Source organism: Fonsecaea pedrosoi, assembly GCF_000835455.1.
Source record: "Fonsecaea pedrosoi CBS 271.37 unplaced genomic scaffold supercont1.7, whole genome shotgun sequence".
Taxonomy (NCBI): domain Eukaryota; kingdom Fungi; phylum Ascomycota; class Eurotiomycetes; order Chaetothyriales; family Herpotrichiellaceae; genus Fonsecaea; species Fonsecaea pedrosoi.
This window is the reverse complement of record NW_013550609.1, coordinates 103,843-117,454: the sequence shown is the minus strand read 5'-3', so window position 1 is coordinate 117,454 and position 13,612 is coordinate 103,843. Positions and strand designations below refer to the sequence as shown.

The 13,612-nt window shown below is 51.0% G+C and overlaps 6 protein-coding genes across 6 annotated transcripts; 4 read left to right on the top strand and 2 right to left on the bottom strand.

Moving 5' to 3' along the window:
* Window positions 1-112: 112 nt before the first annotated feature.
* Window positions 113-3,026, top strand: Z517_10107 (uncharacterized protein; the record flags this gene model as incomplete). The annotated part of the gene is made up of 2 exons (XM_013423720.1): window positions 113-160; window positions 237-3,026. 2 exons carry the CDS (start codon window positions 113-115, stop codon window positions 3,024-3,026), a joined length of 2,838 nt encoding a protein of 945 aa, XP_013279174.1.
* A 453-nt stretch (window positions 3,027-3,479) lies between these two features.
* Window positions 3,480-4,087, bottom strand: Z517_10106 (eukaryotic translation initiation factor 1A, Y-chromosomal; the record flags this gene model as incomplete). Its single annotated transcript, XM_013423719.1, has 2 exons — window positions 3,480-3,908; window positions 4,067-4,087. 2 exons carry the CDS (start codon window positions 4,085-4,087, stop codon window positions 3,480-3,482), a joined length of 450 nt encoding a protein of 149 aa, XP_013279173.1.
* A 381-nt stretch (window positions 4,088-4,468) lies between these two features.
* Window positions 4,469-5,074, top strand: Z517_10105 (uncharacterized protein; the record flags this gene model as incomplete). Its single annotated transcript, XM_013423718.1, has 1 exon — window positions 4,469-5,074. One exon carries the CDS (start codon window positions 4,469-4,471, stop codon window positions 5,072-5,074), a length of 606 nt encoding a protein of 201 aa, XP_013279172.1.
* Window positions 5,075-5,981: 907 nt separating this feature from the next.
* On the top strand, window positions 5,982-7,243 carry Z517_10104 (uncharacterized protein; the record flags this gene model as incomplete). Its single annotated transcript, XM_013423717.1, has 2 exons — window positions 5,982-6,053; window positions 6,107-7,243. 2 exons carry the CDS (start codon window positions 5,982-5,984, stop codon window positions 7,241-7,243), a joined length of 1,209 nt encoding a protein of 402 aa, XP_013279171.1.
* A 1,276-nt stretch (window positions 7,244-8,519) lies between these two features.
* Z517_10103 (uncharacterized protein) lies at window positions 8,520-9,299 on the top strand (the record flags this gene model as incomplete). The annotated part of the gene is made up of 1 exon (XM_013423716.1): window positions 8,520-9,299. The coding sequence occupies one exon, from the start codon at window positions 8,520-8,522 to the stop codon at window positions 9,297-9,299; it is 780 nt and encodes a 259-aa protein (XP_013279170.1).
* A 1,037-nt stretch (window positions 9,300-10,336) lies between these two features.
* On the bottom strand, window positions 10,337-12,961 carry Z517_10102 (uncharacterized protein; the record flags this gene model as incomplete). Its single annotated transcript, XM_013423715.1, has 2 exons — window positions 10,337-10,540; window positions 10,595-12,961. The coding sequence occupies 2 exons, from the start codon at window positions 12,959-12,961 to the stop codon at window positions 10,337-10,339; spliced, it is 2,571 nt and encodes an 856-aa protein (XP_013279169.1).
* Window positions 12,962-13,612: the final 651 nt, after the last annotated feature.

Genomic DNA, 13,612 nt, shown 5'->3' with positions numbered 1-13,612 from the left:
CGTATTGCCCCCAGATAATTCATATTTGCCCATGACTCGTACACACAAACCAACCTCACCACCCTGAGAAGCCCCCTCGGATTTATCCTCGTCAACGAAGGACGATGTCACCATGCCGGCGGCAAACTCACAGCCGCCGGTTAAGCTTTCGCTGCCCCTGGTACGTCTATATCGACTAGTGCCACGACCTCTATCAATCCTACCATTTATAGGCCAGTCGCTGACATATCCTCCAGCAATTTCAGCAGGAGATCTATCAGGTCCTTAGAACCGAGGATGTTCTTGTCATCCTAGCTCGAGGCCTTGGTCTTCTGAAGATTGTCACAAACCTACTTCATTCGTATGATGCGGCAGGCAACTCTCTCGTTATAGTTGTCGGGGCAGAAGACCGCGAAAATGAATGGATCGGCGAAGCGCTGGCAGAACACTACGCCGTGTCCCGGAGTCCCCTGGCGAAAGGCCTTCGTGTCATCAACACGGACAAAGCCACTGTGGCAGCACGGGAGAAAATCTACGCTGATGGAGGCATTGTTTCTGTCACCAGCCGGATCCTCGTGGTAGATCTTCTTTCCAAGCTGCTAGATCCAGAAACCGTGACTGGGTTGGTTGTCCTGCATGCAGAGCGTGTCGTCGCAACCAGCACCGAAGCATTTATTGTACGATGTTTCAGGCAACACAACAAAATCGGGTTTCTTAAAGCCTTTAGTGACTCTCCCGAACCCCTGACTTCATCATATGCGCCTCTAGCAAGCATGATGCGAAATCTGTTCTTGAGGAAGCCATCATTGTGGCCAAGATTCCATGTCTCGATTGCGCAGAGTCTCGAAGGCAAGAAGAAAGCAGAAGTCATTGAATTGGAGATCGAGATGACTGCCTCGATGAAAGCAATACAACAAGCTATCATGGAGTGCGTGGAGACGAGCATTTCAGAACTCAAGAAGGCCAACTCGGGACTTGAGATGGATGATTGGACGCTTGATTCTGCTCTCCATCAAAATTTTGACGCCATAGTCCGCAGACAACTCGACCCGGTATGGCACAGAGTCAGCTGGCGAACGAAACAGATTGCAAACGATCTCACAGTTCTTCGCACGATTCTACACTCTCTGCTCAGCTACGACTGTGTTTCGTTGCTGAAATATCTCGATACAGTTCTTGCAACCCATTCACCGCCCCCAAACTCTAAACAGCAAGATCAATCACCATGGCTGTTTATGGATGCTGCTTCGGTCATATTCAACTCAGCTAGAGACCGAGTTTATACTGGCAACGTCGAAGATCCCGGCATCCTGCCTACATCTAAGTTACCGGACTCCCTAGCCCCAGTTCTCGAGGAGCAACCGAAATGGGCAGTTCTGGCGGAAATCCTTCAAGAGATCGAGACTGATGCTTATTTGAATCCAACGCGGAGTGACTCGAATGATACGGTATTGGTGATGTGCGCCGACCAAGGAACCTGCCGTCAGATCCGAGAATATCTCCAGACCATGCATGTGAAGCCTCTGTCTCGAGAGCCAAGCAACGGACAAGCTCCTCATGAACTTGAGGAACAGGAAGCCAAGGGCTCTGCAGAGTTCATGCTGAGGCGTAAACTCCGAGAATATCTCGGCTGGAGAAAGACGTTCGCTCAAGTCAGCGCGTCCTTGTTCGAGGAGAATCAGAAGTCTCTTAATGAAATCAAGGGCAATAACACCGCAACAGCTCGACTTGGTAGCAAGGCACCCGCCAACAAGCGCAGACGTGTACGAGGTGGTGGCGCTTCGGGCCTCAACCCGCTGCGCACGGCGAACGGTGCGGTGGCCATAGTTGAGGACAAAGCGGCCCAGGTAGCCGGATTGTTGGCAGAGCTACACCCGACAGAGGCTGAGGCGCTTCAAAAGGACGATATCGTCATCGACGATCTCAATGATGCTGGCGAAGACTTTTTCGAACTGTACAGCCCGGAAGATCAAGTGGTTGTTCATCCATACGATGGCGACCAAGATGACCAACTCCTTGAAGAGATCAGGCCAAAGTACATCATCATGTACTCTCCATCGGCGGACTTTATCAGGAGGGTCGAGGTCTACAGATCAAGTCATTCGGACCGTAGTGTACGGGTGTACTTCCTCTACTATGGTAACAGCGTTGAAGAGCAGCGATATCTATCAGCCGTTCGTCGGGAGAAAGATGCTTTCACGAGGCTAATCAAGGAGCGAGGCAGCATGGCAGTCACACTTACAGACGCTGGAAATCTGGATCCCGAGGACGCCTTTCTTCGCACCGTCAACACTCGAATCGCTGGTGGCGGTAGGCTTGCAGCCACTGCTGCTCCTCCAAGAGTGGTGGTAGACGTTCGAGAGTTCCGCTCATCCCTCCCAAGTTTGCTGCACGGTCGAAGCATGCAAGTTGTGCCCTGTCAACTGACAGTAGGTGATTATGTCCTGTCGCCAGAGATATGTGTGGAACGAAAGTCGATACGAGATCTAATCGCCTCTTTCAAGAATGGACGACTGTTCAACCAAGCAGAGACGATGCTCCAGTTCTACAAGTATCCGTTTCTGCTCATCGAATTTGACCAAAATAAATCCTTCACCCTAGATCCGTTTGCAGACTTGACCTCTGTCCTCAAGGCTCCAGACGCCGAGACCAGGGATTTGCAAACAAAGCTGGTGCTCCTGACGCTTGCCTTTCCCAGGCTCAAGGTCATTTGGGCATCCTCCCCCTACCAGACGGCGGAAATCTTCGAAGAACTCAAGAAGCAGCAGGAAGAACCAGACCCGCTGCGAGCGGTGCAGATTGGTCTAGACGAGAACGAAAATCCAGAAGAGAGGACGTTCAACACTGGGCCCCAAGACCTCCTGCGGACGATTCCTGGAGTCACGGCGAAGAATGCCAGTCGCCTCTATCTCGAAGCCAAAAACGTGCTGGAAGTGGCCAACATGAGCCTCGAAGAGCTCGACCCCCTCGTTGGTAAGGAGTCGGGACGACAAATTGTCAGGTTCTTCACTCGCAGGGTTGGGGACGAGGAAGATCAGTCAATGTGACCCTTCAACTGTGCTCTCAGTACTGAAACATGAATGGCTTGGAAATGCCGAATTAGATAGCTGCTGTAGCTGCGGTGGGGGTTCTTTGACCTAGTATAAAGCGTGTACATCATCCTGCACTGCCTCTTTGCTGGGGGAAGAAGTCATTTGGCTTGAGTTATGGGTCGATTAAAGGAGGGAGAAGAACAGGCGACATCACAGTCAGGAGGAATCATTCAATACTAAAGATAAACCGCAAGAAAAACACAAAATGTGGTTGATGTCTCTAACTCAAGTTAGACCCATTCTCCGAACTCCCGTCAAATCATACGTGCAACTCGTGCTGATGTCTGCCTGTGAATGCTCGGTGTAAAGCAGCAAAGCGGTAACAGTGCCCCGTCTCTCGTCAAGTCATGTCCTCCAAGACCTGCTGAATATTCTCGGTGCCTGCATCCAAGAAGGAATCTCTCCCATTTAAATGTCGTCAATATCGACTTCCTTGTCAGAGTCGCTGTCCCGGTCCTCGTCGAACTCGACATTGTCGTCCACACCTTCGTGGCCGTAAGTATCCGTCTCGTTGATCTTTGCGCTCTCGGGAAGTTCTCCGTAGGCCTTCAGAGACCGTGCCTCGTCCGCGCTGTACTTCAAGATGACATCGCCCTTCTCGTCTTGATAGTCCCGCAAACTCAGGAGGATGATGTCTCCCTGGTTAATCCAGACCTTCTTCCTTAATTTGCCTCGGATATGTGCGAGACGTTTCTCGCCGTCGAAACATAGAGCCTCGAGGCGACCGTTGCCCAACATTTTGAGGACTTGGGCGTATTCTTGACCTTCTTCCTTGAAGGTCAGTTCCCGCTTTTCGTTGTCATTTTCGTTCTTGCCGCGACGTCGATTTTTACCACCCTATTGAAGAGCCGGAGTTAGCATAAGGCATATATAGAACAATGAATGACACTTCTTGTATGATTTTGTGTTCGCCGCCATGGATCGATGCAAGGAAATCGTGGCGGGGTAAATTGGAATGCGGTGTGGCGCTTGTGCGAGGGGCCTGTTTGACTAACCTTTCCCTTATTCTTGGGCATGTTGGCTGATTTCTGTCAGTATCAGAGAAGAAAGCGTGCTGATCTTGCTTGAGGTGGCTGATCTCTCGTAGTTGACGAAATATTTCGTCGAGATTTGTGCGAGAGAGAGGCGGTGTTTTGTGGAAGAAACTGCGAAAGAAAGGCGCAGGTTGACGTTTGTTTGTGAATTCAGTGGCAGTCATTCGTGCGGCAAAATTTCCAGGGCCACCAGAACCACTAGTCCATGCCTGGCAACTGGCAACAGCCAACGGACGGACAAGCCAGCAAGTATCATCGTGCCTAGAATCTTCACCTTGCTTCCTCTGCTGGGTGCCTCCTTGCACATACCAAAAAGTCCTCTTGTTCCAATGTTAGCCCATCTTCTATAATAATGCTTGCCATATGGCCTCCATCGTCACCACCCGCCCCTTCAAGCCTCTCCCCGTCGCCCAGGCTCTTGGGTTTGGACTGAAGGCCCGTTATACCCCGGTGGAAAACGTTCCTACCCTCTTCGATCACAAATTCCTGGTCGACCGGTACAGTCCCAAGAGAGCCGCGGTGACAGATTACTATTCGAAACTCAAGCCAGACGTGCTTCGATGGCGCGTTATTTCCAATGCCAGCGTCAAAAAGGTTCCCAAGGCCGTCCTGCGCAATCGGCTCAAGCGTAGATGGGCCAGCGCCTTTGCAGAAGCACTGAAAAATGCTGGATACTACCACAACGGGAGGAAGCGTTCTGGGCCCAAGGACGGTAAAAAATATGTCGTTGGCCTCAAGGGCACTCTTGAAATCCTAGTCTTCACAGAGCGTGGCATTACCTGTCCTCATGGCGAGCTTGTCGGTGCATGTGGAGCTTTACTGAAGTCCCTACAACGAAAGAAACAGCATTTGGATAACATGAGTGTCGACCCTGCGGCAGGAAAGCCTCGAGAAGACGCTGCGGACACCGAAGGCAGTGAGAATGTGCCGTCCTCCATGTGGTCACTCTGGGGGCGACAACCCTCGTGAGAGACTGATGTGTGAAAAAATGTGATACCCTGTACAACCAGATTGTCTGCCTACTGTTTCTCTACTCGAATGAGAGCCATCCCCGGCACCCTGGCCCGAAGAAGCACGGCCAATTAAGCGACGTACATTCCGACTATCCTGGCTGTTGCTGCCTCGCTACTCAAAGGCACAGGTCGTTCGCCATATGGGAAGCATTTACACCTCGACCGCTTCCGGCCTCGAACCAAGTGACCCTTTGCAAGCATACCTTTGCAATACATCTTCTCCATCTTGTCGCTCCGTTCTATGTTCGTTTAACGCTGTCTAATATTCTATGTTAAGGTGGTAAGCGTAGGCGATGCTCCTTATAGTGAATAATAGTTGGCTCATGATGGGTTGGTGGTGGATTTGTGCTCTTAGAAGAGTGCAAAGAGGGATTTGCTGGTACGTAGATGGGGATTAGAGTATTTGCTTGCGGTTTTATCACAGAAGGGCACCCAAGCCATGCCCGAATTTGAATGATATCTAGGGTCATGTATACACAAGTAAATCGAGTCGAGCGCCTTCGAATTCTCGTTGTGATGTGTAAAGGCAATGCAGAGACTATGGCACAGACGACATGAGACTATGGGGTGTGCTGAGCTGCTTTTCTTAGAAGTGAGGCTGATCTTGAAGCTGCCCCTGTCTTGCTTCACGTGCTGCGAGTTGTGTGCGGAATTGCAGCGGTCAACTGCTAGTCGACGACACGTATGTACCTCCATACGTACTGGAAAATTAATTTAACCCCATTGAATATAAACGATCAGCATTGCATACGCCTGTCCCTTGTGCAATAGCGCTCAGCTTAAATTAGCGATTCGTGCCTTTTAGTCGTTCGCTTCATCTTTCTCTCAGGCGTTGTTCTCAGCCAGTTCTCAGCGTCGGAATCATGTTGGTCTCCTTGACCGTTGGTAAGGTCGACGCGGGTGTCGCGGTCCTACTCACCCAGGACAAGCGGTTGGTAAGCTACGTGCTCTCCATTTCACATTGTCCAGAGGCTGACCCCTGCCTCAGATCGAGTTTCCTTCTATCCTGCTGCCTTCTACCATCACCTCGGGCTCGATCGTCGACATCGAAGTGAAACAGAACCACGAAGCGGAGCAGAAGTCGCAAGCCGCTTTCGCTGCTCTCCAAAGGCAAATACTAAACACTTATGGTCTTCATGTCCCCGCGACGCCTGTCCTGCGTCTCCGCAATGCCACGCAAACCTCACTGGTCCTAGAATGGGATCCCATCCAGTTGGCTACAACAACCCTACGGTCACTTGCGCTCTACCGCAATGGAAGCAAGGCAGGGAACATACCACGCCCGCTAGACACCCTCAGCACCAAAATGAGCGGGCTGGCGATCGATACCGAATATTCCTTCTACCTGGTACTCAAGACCAGTGGCGGCATATATACAAGCAATACCCTCACTGTCAAGACTCACGCAATGAGCAATCTTACGGGTATCACTGTCACTCCTGGCATACTGCCACCGCAACTAAGAGAAAGTCTCGAACTGGCGATCTCGCGCATTGGGGCAAGGATCAACGACACCGTCAAGATCGACACCACCCATTTCGTCTGCACAGAAGGACGGGGACGCGATTGGGAAAGGGCAAATGAAATGAATATCCCTGTGGTCAGGCCTGAATGGGTTGAAGGATGCGAAAGAGAGGGGAAAATCATCGGTGTTCGTGGATATTATCTGGATGCGGATCCTAAACAAAGACAGATCGGATCGAATCCAAGTCTTTCTGCACCAGCCGGTCGACCTTCCACCACGACTGCACCGCCTGCGCAAGCTCCTCACCAGGCGAACGAGCCTCAACGGCCGAAAGAACAGCAGCCAAAAAGTCCCGATCGAGAGAGCACTGTGAGCGGCGAACCAGGTCCCGAGGTTATGCCCACTCCACCCCCTCAGAAAGATCTTCCACCAACACCCGCCGATGATGGCGAAGAGGAAAGCGAAGAGGACGGAGAGGAGGAGGCTGAACATGAGATCGAGCAGCCTACAGTGGTCGAACCAAAGGGGAAAGGGAAGGCCGCGGAGGTCGAGTCAGATCAAGAAGAGGGTGAGGACGAGGATGAGGAGGAGTCCAATAATTCTCAGCAAGGGCCCAAAGTCGATGGAAAAGGGACCGAAATGGAGGATGTCGCATTGTGATAGCAATGGCGAGGGACCAAGTTTCAGAGACCACTCACGAATTGGTTAGGTCGACAATATCTCCAAAACGACCAACAGCGGTTTGACCGTCATTGGCATCGATTTTGAAGTGGCTGCAACCCGGCCAAGGGGCACAAGGGGCACATGCGACACCTGCTTGTTGCCCAGCACGGAATCGACAACACTTGCGCGGAAAATGCTCCACGATGTTCCCAAAGCCGATGCTCTGGGAGAAAAGGGCAGTGGGCAGAGACTCTGGTCATCGATTGCCATCTCCCAAAGTCAAATCCGAACTTTTGCGAGGAAACCAACGTGCTTCCGGGTCAGCCGACAAGGTCTATAGGGCGGACACTTTGCACCATGTGAAGGAGAACGTCAAGAACAATCAAGAGTTCACCAATGACCATCATCTCAGTTTTTTGTCTCCGCACCCGAAAAATCCAATCCTCTTGCACAGCGCTGGACAGTTTTAGTTGTATGCGACTCTTGACAGGATTTGGCTTCCTCGAAGAAGGCCTGACACATGTCGACGACTGCTCAGCGGTCATTGTGCGGGTGACCATCCAGGTTCCGCACCAAAGCTTGCAGCTCTCGGGTCATTGCCAACGAGGCACAGCACGGCTCTCAGCAAGCCACAGGGACGACTGCGGGTGAAATTGGTGCATCTGAGCTGGCCCTGTTCCGGGGGTGTCAGCACCTTGATTCGAGCTCCAACTCGTCTCGTATTCCAGCCTCACTAGCTGCGCTGCTTCGACCACTCAGCGCTCAGCCTCGTTGCTGTACAGCTGCAAGCCAAGGCGATCAACTCGACCAAAATACTACCTGTGGTCTTCTTGCTCTTTCAGCTACACGATTTCGGGAAAGCATCTGCTCTAAAGACTTTCCTATTGTCCAGTGTTGCCATGAGTGCCATCTGCCCTTCGCGCGGTATAAGACGGGCTTGCACCTCCTGCTCCAGACCTTCTTCTTCCTCTTCTCCATCCAACTGTATACAAAACAATTACCCAACCAAGACTTTCCTTATTTTCATTTTCTTTCAGTCTCTCTCTCTCTCTCTCTCTCCCTTTCTGACTTTCATTTCCTCATTACACTCATTCAATCGTGTTCTAGTCGATCGGCGTACCTCAGATTTCGAGGTCCCAAAGCACGCTCATTCTAATCCATAGTTCTCGTCAAAGCAGGCATTCCAAGACAGCTACAACACGCACGATCTATCGTCGTTTCGACTCCTAGTCAATACTCACTTCATTCAAAGCCAAGAAGTAAACAGATCAAGATGTACGCTCACTCAATCGTCGCCGGGATTCTCAGCATTGCTGCCCTCGGCACCGCCGCTCCTCTGACTGGTCGCAGTCAGCCTGGCAGCTACACATACAATAATGGCACCTCAACTACGACAGCACGTCCAATGAGTACCGGCACCTCTAGCAACGGATCTTCCTATGGCTACTCCAATGGCACTTCATATAGCACCCCGCCCCACCCTGTGGCCACCGGTTCTGGCTCTGGCTCACCATACAATGCCCCGGGCAATGGTAATCAAGATCAACCCATTGCCACTATCTTTCCAGACTTCACTTCTCAATACACCGTTTCAACTGGTGCCGTCGCTTTCCACACCAGCCGCGGCCTGGTCTCCCGCTCCCATGGCAATAAGGGGAATGACATGACCACGCTGGTCACCTTTGAACTTGACACGATGTACAGCGGCAATCAATGTCAATTAGTCTTCGACCTGGGCAGTGACCCAACAAGTCATATCACTGGAACCGGGAAAGCTCAGCTGTTCACGTCCCTCGCCCCCGCCACAGCCGATAGCGACAGCTGGCCCTCGGGCAACCTGCGAAACCAAGCTCTCGGCACAATCGACATCAAAGCCTACGGGCGTGCATCCTGGGAAGCAGGCTCGGGACCCGGCGCCGATGTCGACGGCAAATTCCCTTGCTCGTTGATTACGGGACAGATTTACGGCGGAGAGATTGTCCCCGTCGGGGATGAGGATACCATCTCTTGGACAGCCGGACATGGCGATGGACCGAAGATCCTCGTCTCCTAAATCAATAATTAAAGGCATGGCTTTTTACCTGGGTTTGGTCGAGTGTAATATGGTGCTTGCTACGTTGCTTTCCCTTAGAGGCTGGGGTTAGACTCATAATCGTTTGGAGACGGCGCTTCTGCAATTTTTATTATGATTATCACACAGCGAGCGAGCACGGGAGGGCTGGCATAGGGCAATTTCACAGGAACCCACTACTTTGATACATGATGATCTGTTTGCAATCTGGAGGTATGGATGACCCCCTTGACAGGGACGCAGCGCGGACTGTGTTCTGTTCTGTCCTGTTCTTCTTTGACGCGGGACGAATATGGTCCAGACATAATATTTCGTTAATTCGTCTACGCCAGACAGCCATTGTCTGTAAAATCTATCAGACATTCAATCTAATTCTGAGAGGGAAACTTTGCTCCGGACTTTGAAGAGCATTCTAATCCTGGCCATTTTTGCCATTTTTCTTGAGCTATTGTGATATTTCGTGAATCGGGTATAAAACTCGACTCTTCTCTACTAGTACTATTATTCTGTGGGGCAGAGGTTTGTATAGCATAATATAGTATGGTATAGTATAGTAATTATAAAACGAATTATCTGGGTGGTTACTCCTTACTTAGGCATGTGAGGCACGTACAAGATATGTATATACACACGATAATCTAGATTGATATGGCACTAAATAACCTCCTTAATTGCCTGCTTAGATCTCTCCTGATTTTATTAAAGGATATTAAATATTGCCGTCGTGTCTATCAATGACTACTTGTGTGCGTGTGTAATGATAGAATATACATACTCGGTACATATACTATGATTATACTTTTGTAATATCCCACTTGAAACCGTTTCCAGGAATCGCTTCAAGACCTGTTACAAGGGGACGACTAACGGAGCCTTCTGGCACTGCACTGCTTGGTTCTTCTCTTCCATATCCAATGCCACCTGCTTGACCGGCCTTTTTCCTGGACCTAATCGCAGCGAATTGCTTCACGCCGACTTCTGCATGTCCCAGAATGAGCTCCCACAGCCGATACTCCTCATCACACAACCTTGTACACCTTCTTGCACCACCAAAAGCATATCATCCCAAATATGACCAGGCCGGCCGTGGTGCCCCAAAACCAATTCAGGTTATCCACATCTTGACCAGGGACTTTGAAATTGCCACCAAACATGCCCGTCACGATGTTCATCGGGAGGACAATGGTTCCGAGCACAGTCAACTTGCCCAATACGTCGGCAGTCTAGCAGATGAATCAGTATAACGTCAATTGGAATGGCATTGGGACGCGACATACCCTCTCTTGTCTCTCGTTCATGTGAATGCTGACCTGGGCCAGGTAATTTCCGTGTGCCCTGGACAGCACCATCTCGTAGTGCGACAGGTTTCCAGTCATGGTCAAGATGTGGTCTTGAATATCGCCCAGATACAACCCGATTTCCGATTTGGGCGCGACTTCCCACTGCTCATTACACCGCTTTGCGAAACCTTTGATAACATCCGCCTTGTTACCCAGCAGTCTGTACAAGGACATGACCTTTTTGCGACACTCGCCTATACGCAGGAGCATGTCGATCCCACTGATTTCTGCCTCACCGGTTTCTGACTTCTTTTCATCCAGCTTCTTCTCACCGTGCTCCCCAGCAAGGAGATCGGTATTCTGGAATGCTCGGAGAATCAAGTCGTCAATAGTGTCAACTTCTTCTTCGATGTGAGTGATGAGCGGTCCAAAGACATCGGTGATGTCGTCAATTATGGCGTACGAGATCCAGTCTGCGCTGAGGATAAGATAGTCCGAAAGTTGGCGAATGCGTCTTCGCACATTTGCCGGGTGTGGGATCTGGGAGAAGTGGAAAGTGACAATCCCATATCGAAAAACGCAGACAAACATGTTGATAGGTTCTAAGTAGTCCTCACTGTTGGTATCCTGCTCAAAGGTTCGATAATTGATGAAATAGTAATTGCGAAACAGCTCCACCTTCTCCCGAGCTTCTTGCATCATGATGTCCTCGGACGTAAGAGCATGAATTCCAAATGTTTTCGCTAGAACACGCATTTCCTGATCTGTTGGGCACAGGACGTCGAGCCAGAAAGTCGGCCGCGGTCCATATTTCTTGGGCTTGGAAGGTCGAGTCGAAGCAGGTTTCTTCTGCGGTGTTGCTGTGCCCGAGTTTTTGCTCTTGTCCGAACTCTTTCCACTGGTCACAGGTTTCAACTGGAGGTGCGTTTCCGCGAGGCTAGGCATTCCGGATTGTGTCTCGATGACTGTTGTGCTTTTGGGGCTTTGCATTGCACTGGGTGTTTCTGTGACCTGACTGATCCCCAGCAACTCCTCTTCGTCCTCAGAACTTGATTCGATCAATTCGGGCGGATCTGGGATGAACAACTCGCGAAAAGTCCCACCGGGTTGTACCAACTCCGAGATCGTCTCAGCGTGGATCGTACTTTCAAATTCTTCGTTGAAATAAGTGTATCGGTATTGCTTGTCTTCTTCGACGTGGTGCCAGGCATTCTTCTGAGGCCGGAGTCTGCCCTCGACGAACACAGGCTCACTGACCTTCTTTGCCCGCCGCTCTCCTGCCTCCCTGGCCTCTTTCTCTACTCGACTCCACTCATCCAGAACCCACAGATTTGGCCACTCTCGTTCGCGGCGTTTTCGCCGCTGGCCACTGATATAGTGTTCCGCTGGCTGCACCCTATTATAATATTCATCGCCCGCCTCTGATACCTCATCCGCGGGAAAGCACACGTCTACCTCGGCTGGCATGGTCAACGATCGATGTCGTTGAACTCCACCGGGTCGAAGCCTGGGGCTCGGTGGTGCGGAATTCGGATCGTTGTCTCCATCACCGTCGATCATGATCAACGCATCTTTGTTGGCAGCATTGAGATTCCTTCGACTATCTGGCGAACGTGTGAGGAAATTGCCGTCGTCGACCATCACATCGCCATAGTGAGGTTCAAGGGTAGGACTGGGTGGGACAGACGGAGGATTGTTGACATCGTAGCCTGGATCAGACTTCGGGAACGAGTGTCTAGGAGTTCCGAGGGTCTTCTTCCTTTGCGGCTGCTTCGAAGACGACGATAGTGTAGATGTATGGGACTTGACCCTAAAAAGTCCATAGCCAGCCTCGACGGGAGTCTTGGGCTTTGTTCCACCAGAAACCAAGGGTGTACGGTCGTCGACGTCCTCATTATCTGACCCATTTGAACTCGAGGCATCGGGTTGAGTCCTCTGTCTCTTTTGCGAACTCGTGTCGATTTTGGGCATAAGCGAGCTCCGATATGATGTAGCGAAAAGGGGAGTCAAGCGGCTGTCCCGCCGAGGACGTAACGTAGGTTGATCGCGGTGGTCCAGGAGCGCTTCACTGTCGAGGCTATAATCGCTGATGTTTCCTCGGTTGGTCTGGTAGAAGGGCGGATGAGCGCCTGGAGGCTCTTGCGCCTCTTCGATCAACGGGTCGTCCGTGGGCACATCTCTCCCACTTTGCATTGCAGAGGTCTCTGAGGGAGCTGCAAACGATTGACGCCTGTTCCTTCTCTTTTTGCCCCCTCGGTGTTTTCTTTTCTTTTTGCCATCTGCATGCGCAGTGGAGACGGTGGAGAGTCGGGCATCGCCTGGAGCATGGGAAACAGACGGTTGACCAGTCCTAGCGGCGCTCATACTCGACTTGGTCTCGTCGCGTAATTGGGTAGGTTGGGAGGACTGGCCTCGGTTCGGAGGTGGGAGAGGATGCATTCAACAACGCACGAGGTTATTACTGTAGACGACCTGGCAAGGATGAGGCGAGGGCGTAACTTTGTAGATGAAATAAGAATGCCAGCGGAACCAAGACAGGACATGAGCAGATACAGCTAAAACGCATGCGAAGAAAGATAACCGGCAGAGAGAACACACCTGCGATCTAATAATACACAGAAGTCATTATATTGATAGATAGGATCATGCTTAAGAGGTCAAGGCTTGACTGATATACACTTTGGCTATGACGTGGGTAACGGCTGGTGACAAGCGATTGTTCAAATGGCGCAGTCCTTGCAAGGCTTCGCACGCGACACTTTCCTCGAAGCTGCAACGACCTCATTATCAACAATAGCCATATACATCAGGTGCACTATCTAGACAGGTATATAAAGGGAATCGTATCGTCGTCCATAGCTGCCGAGGAACTGTAAGCTTCCCATCCATTTCATGCCAATAGAAAATGAGGCTGCTTTTGCAACAAGGAACCTCCCTCCTTTCCAACGACAACCACCAACACCATCGCCATGCAAAATGAAAACAAATTCCCGATATGCCCCGTCAACTTGCTCT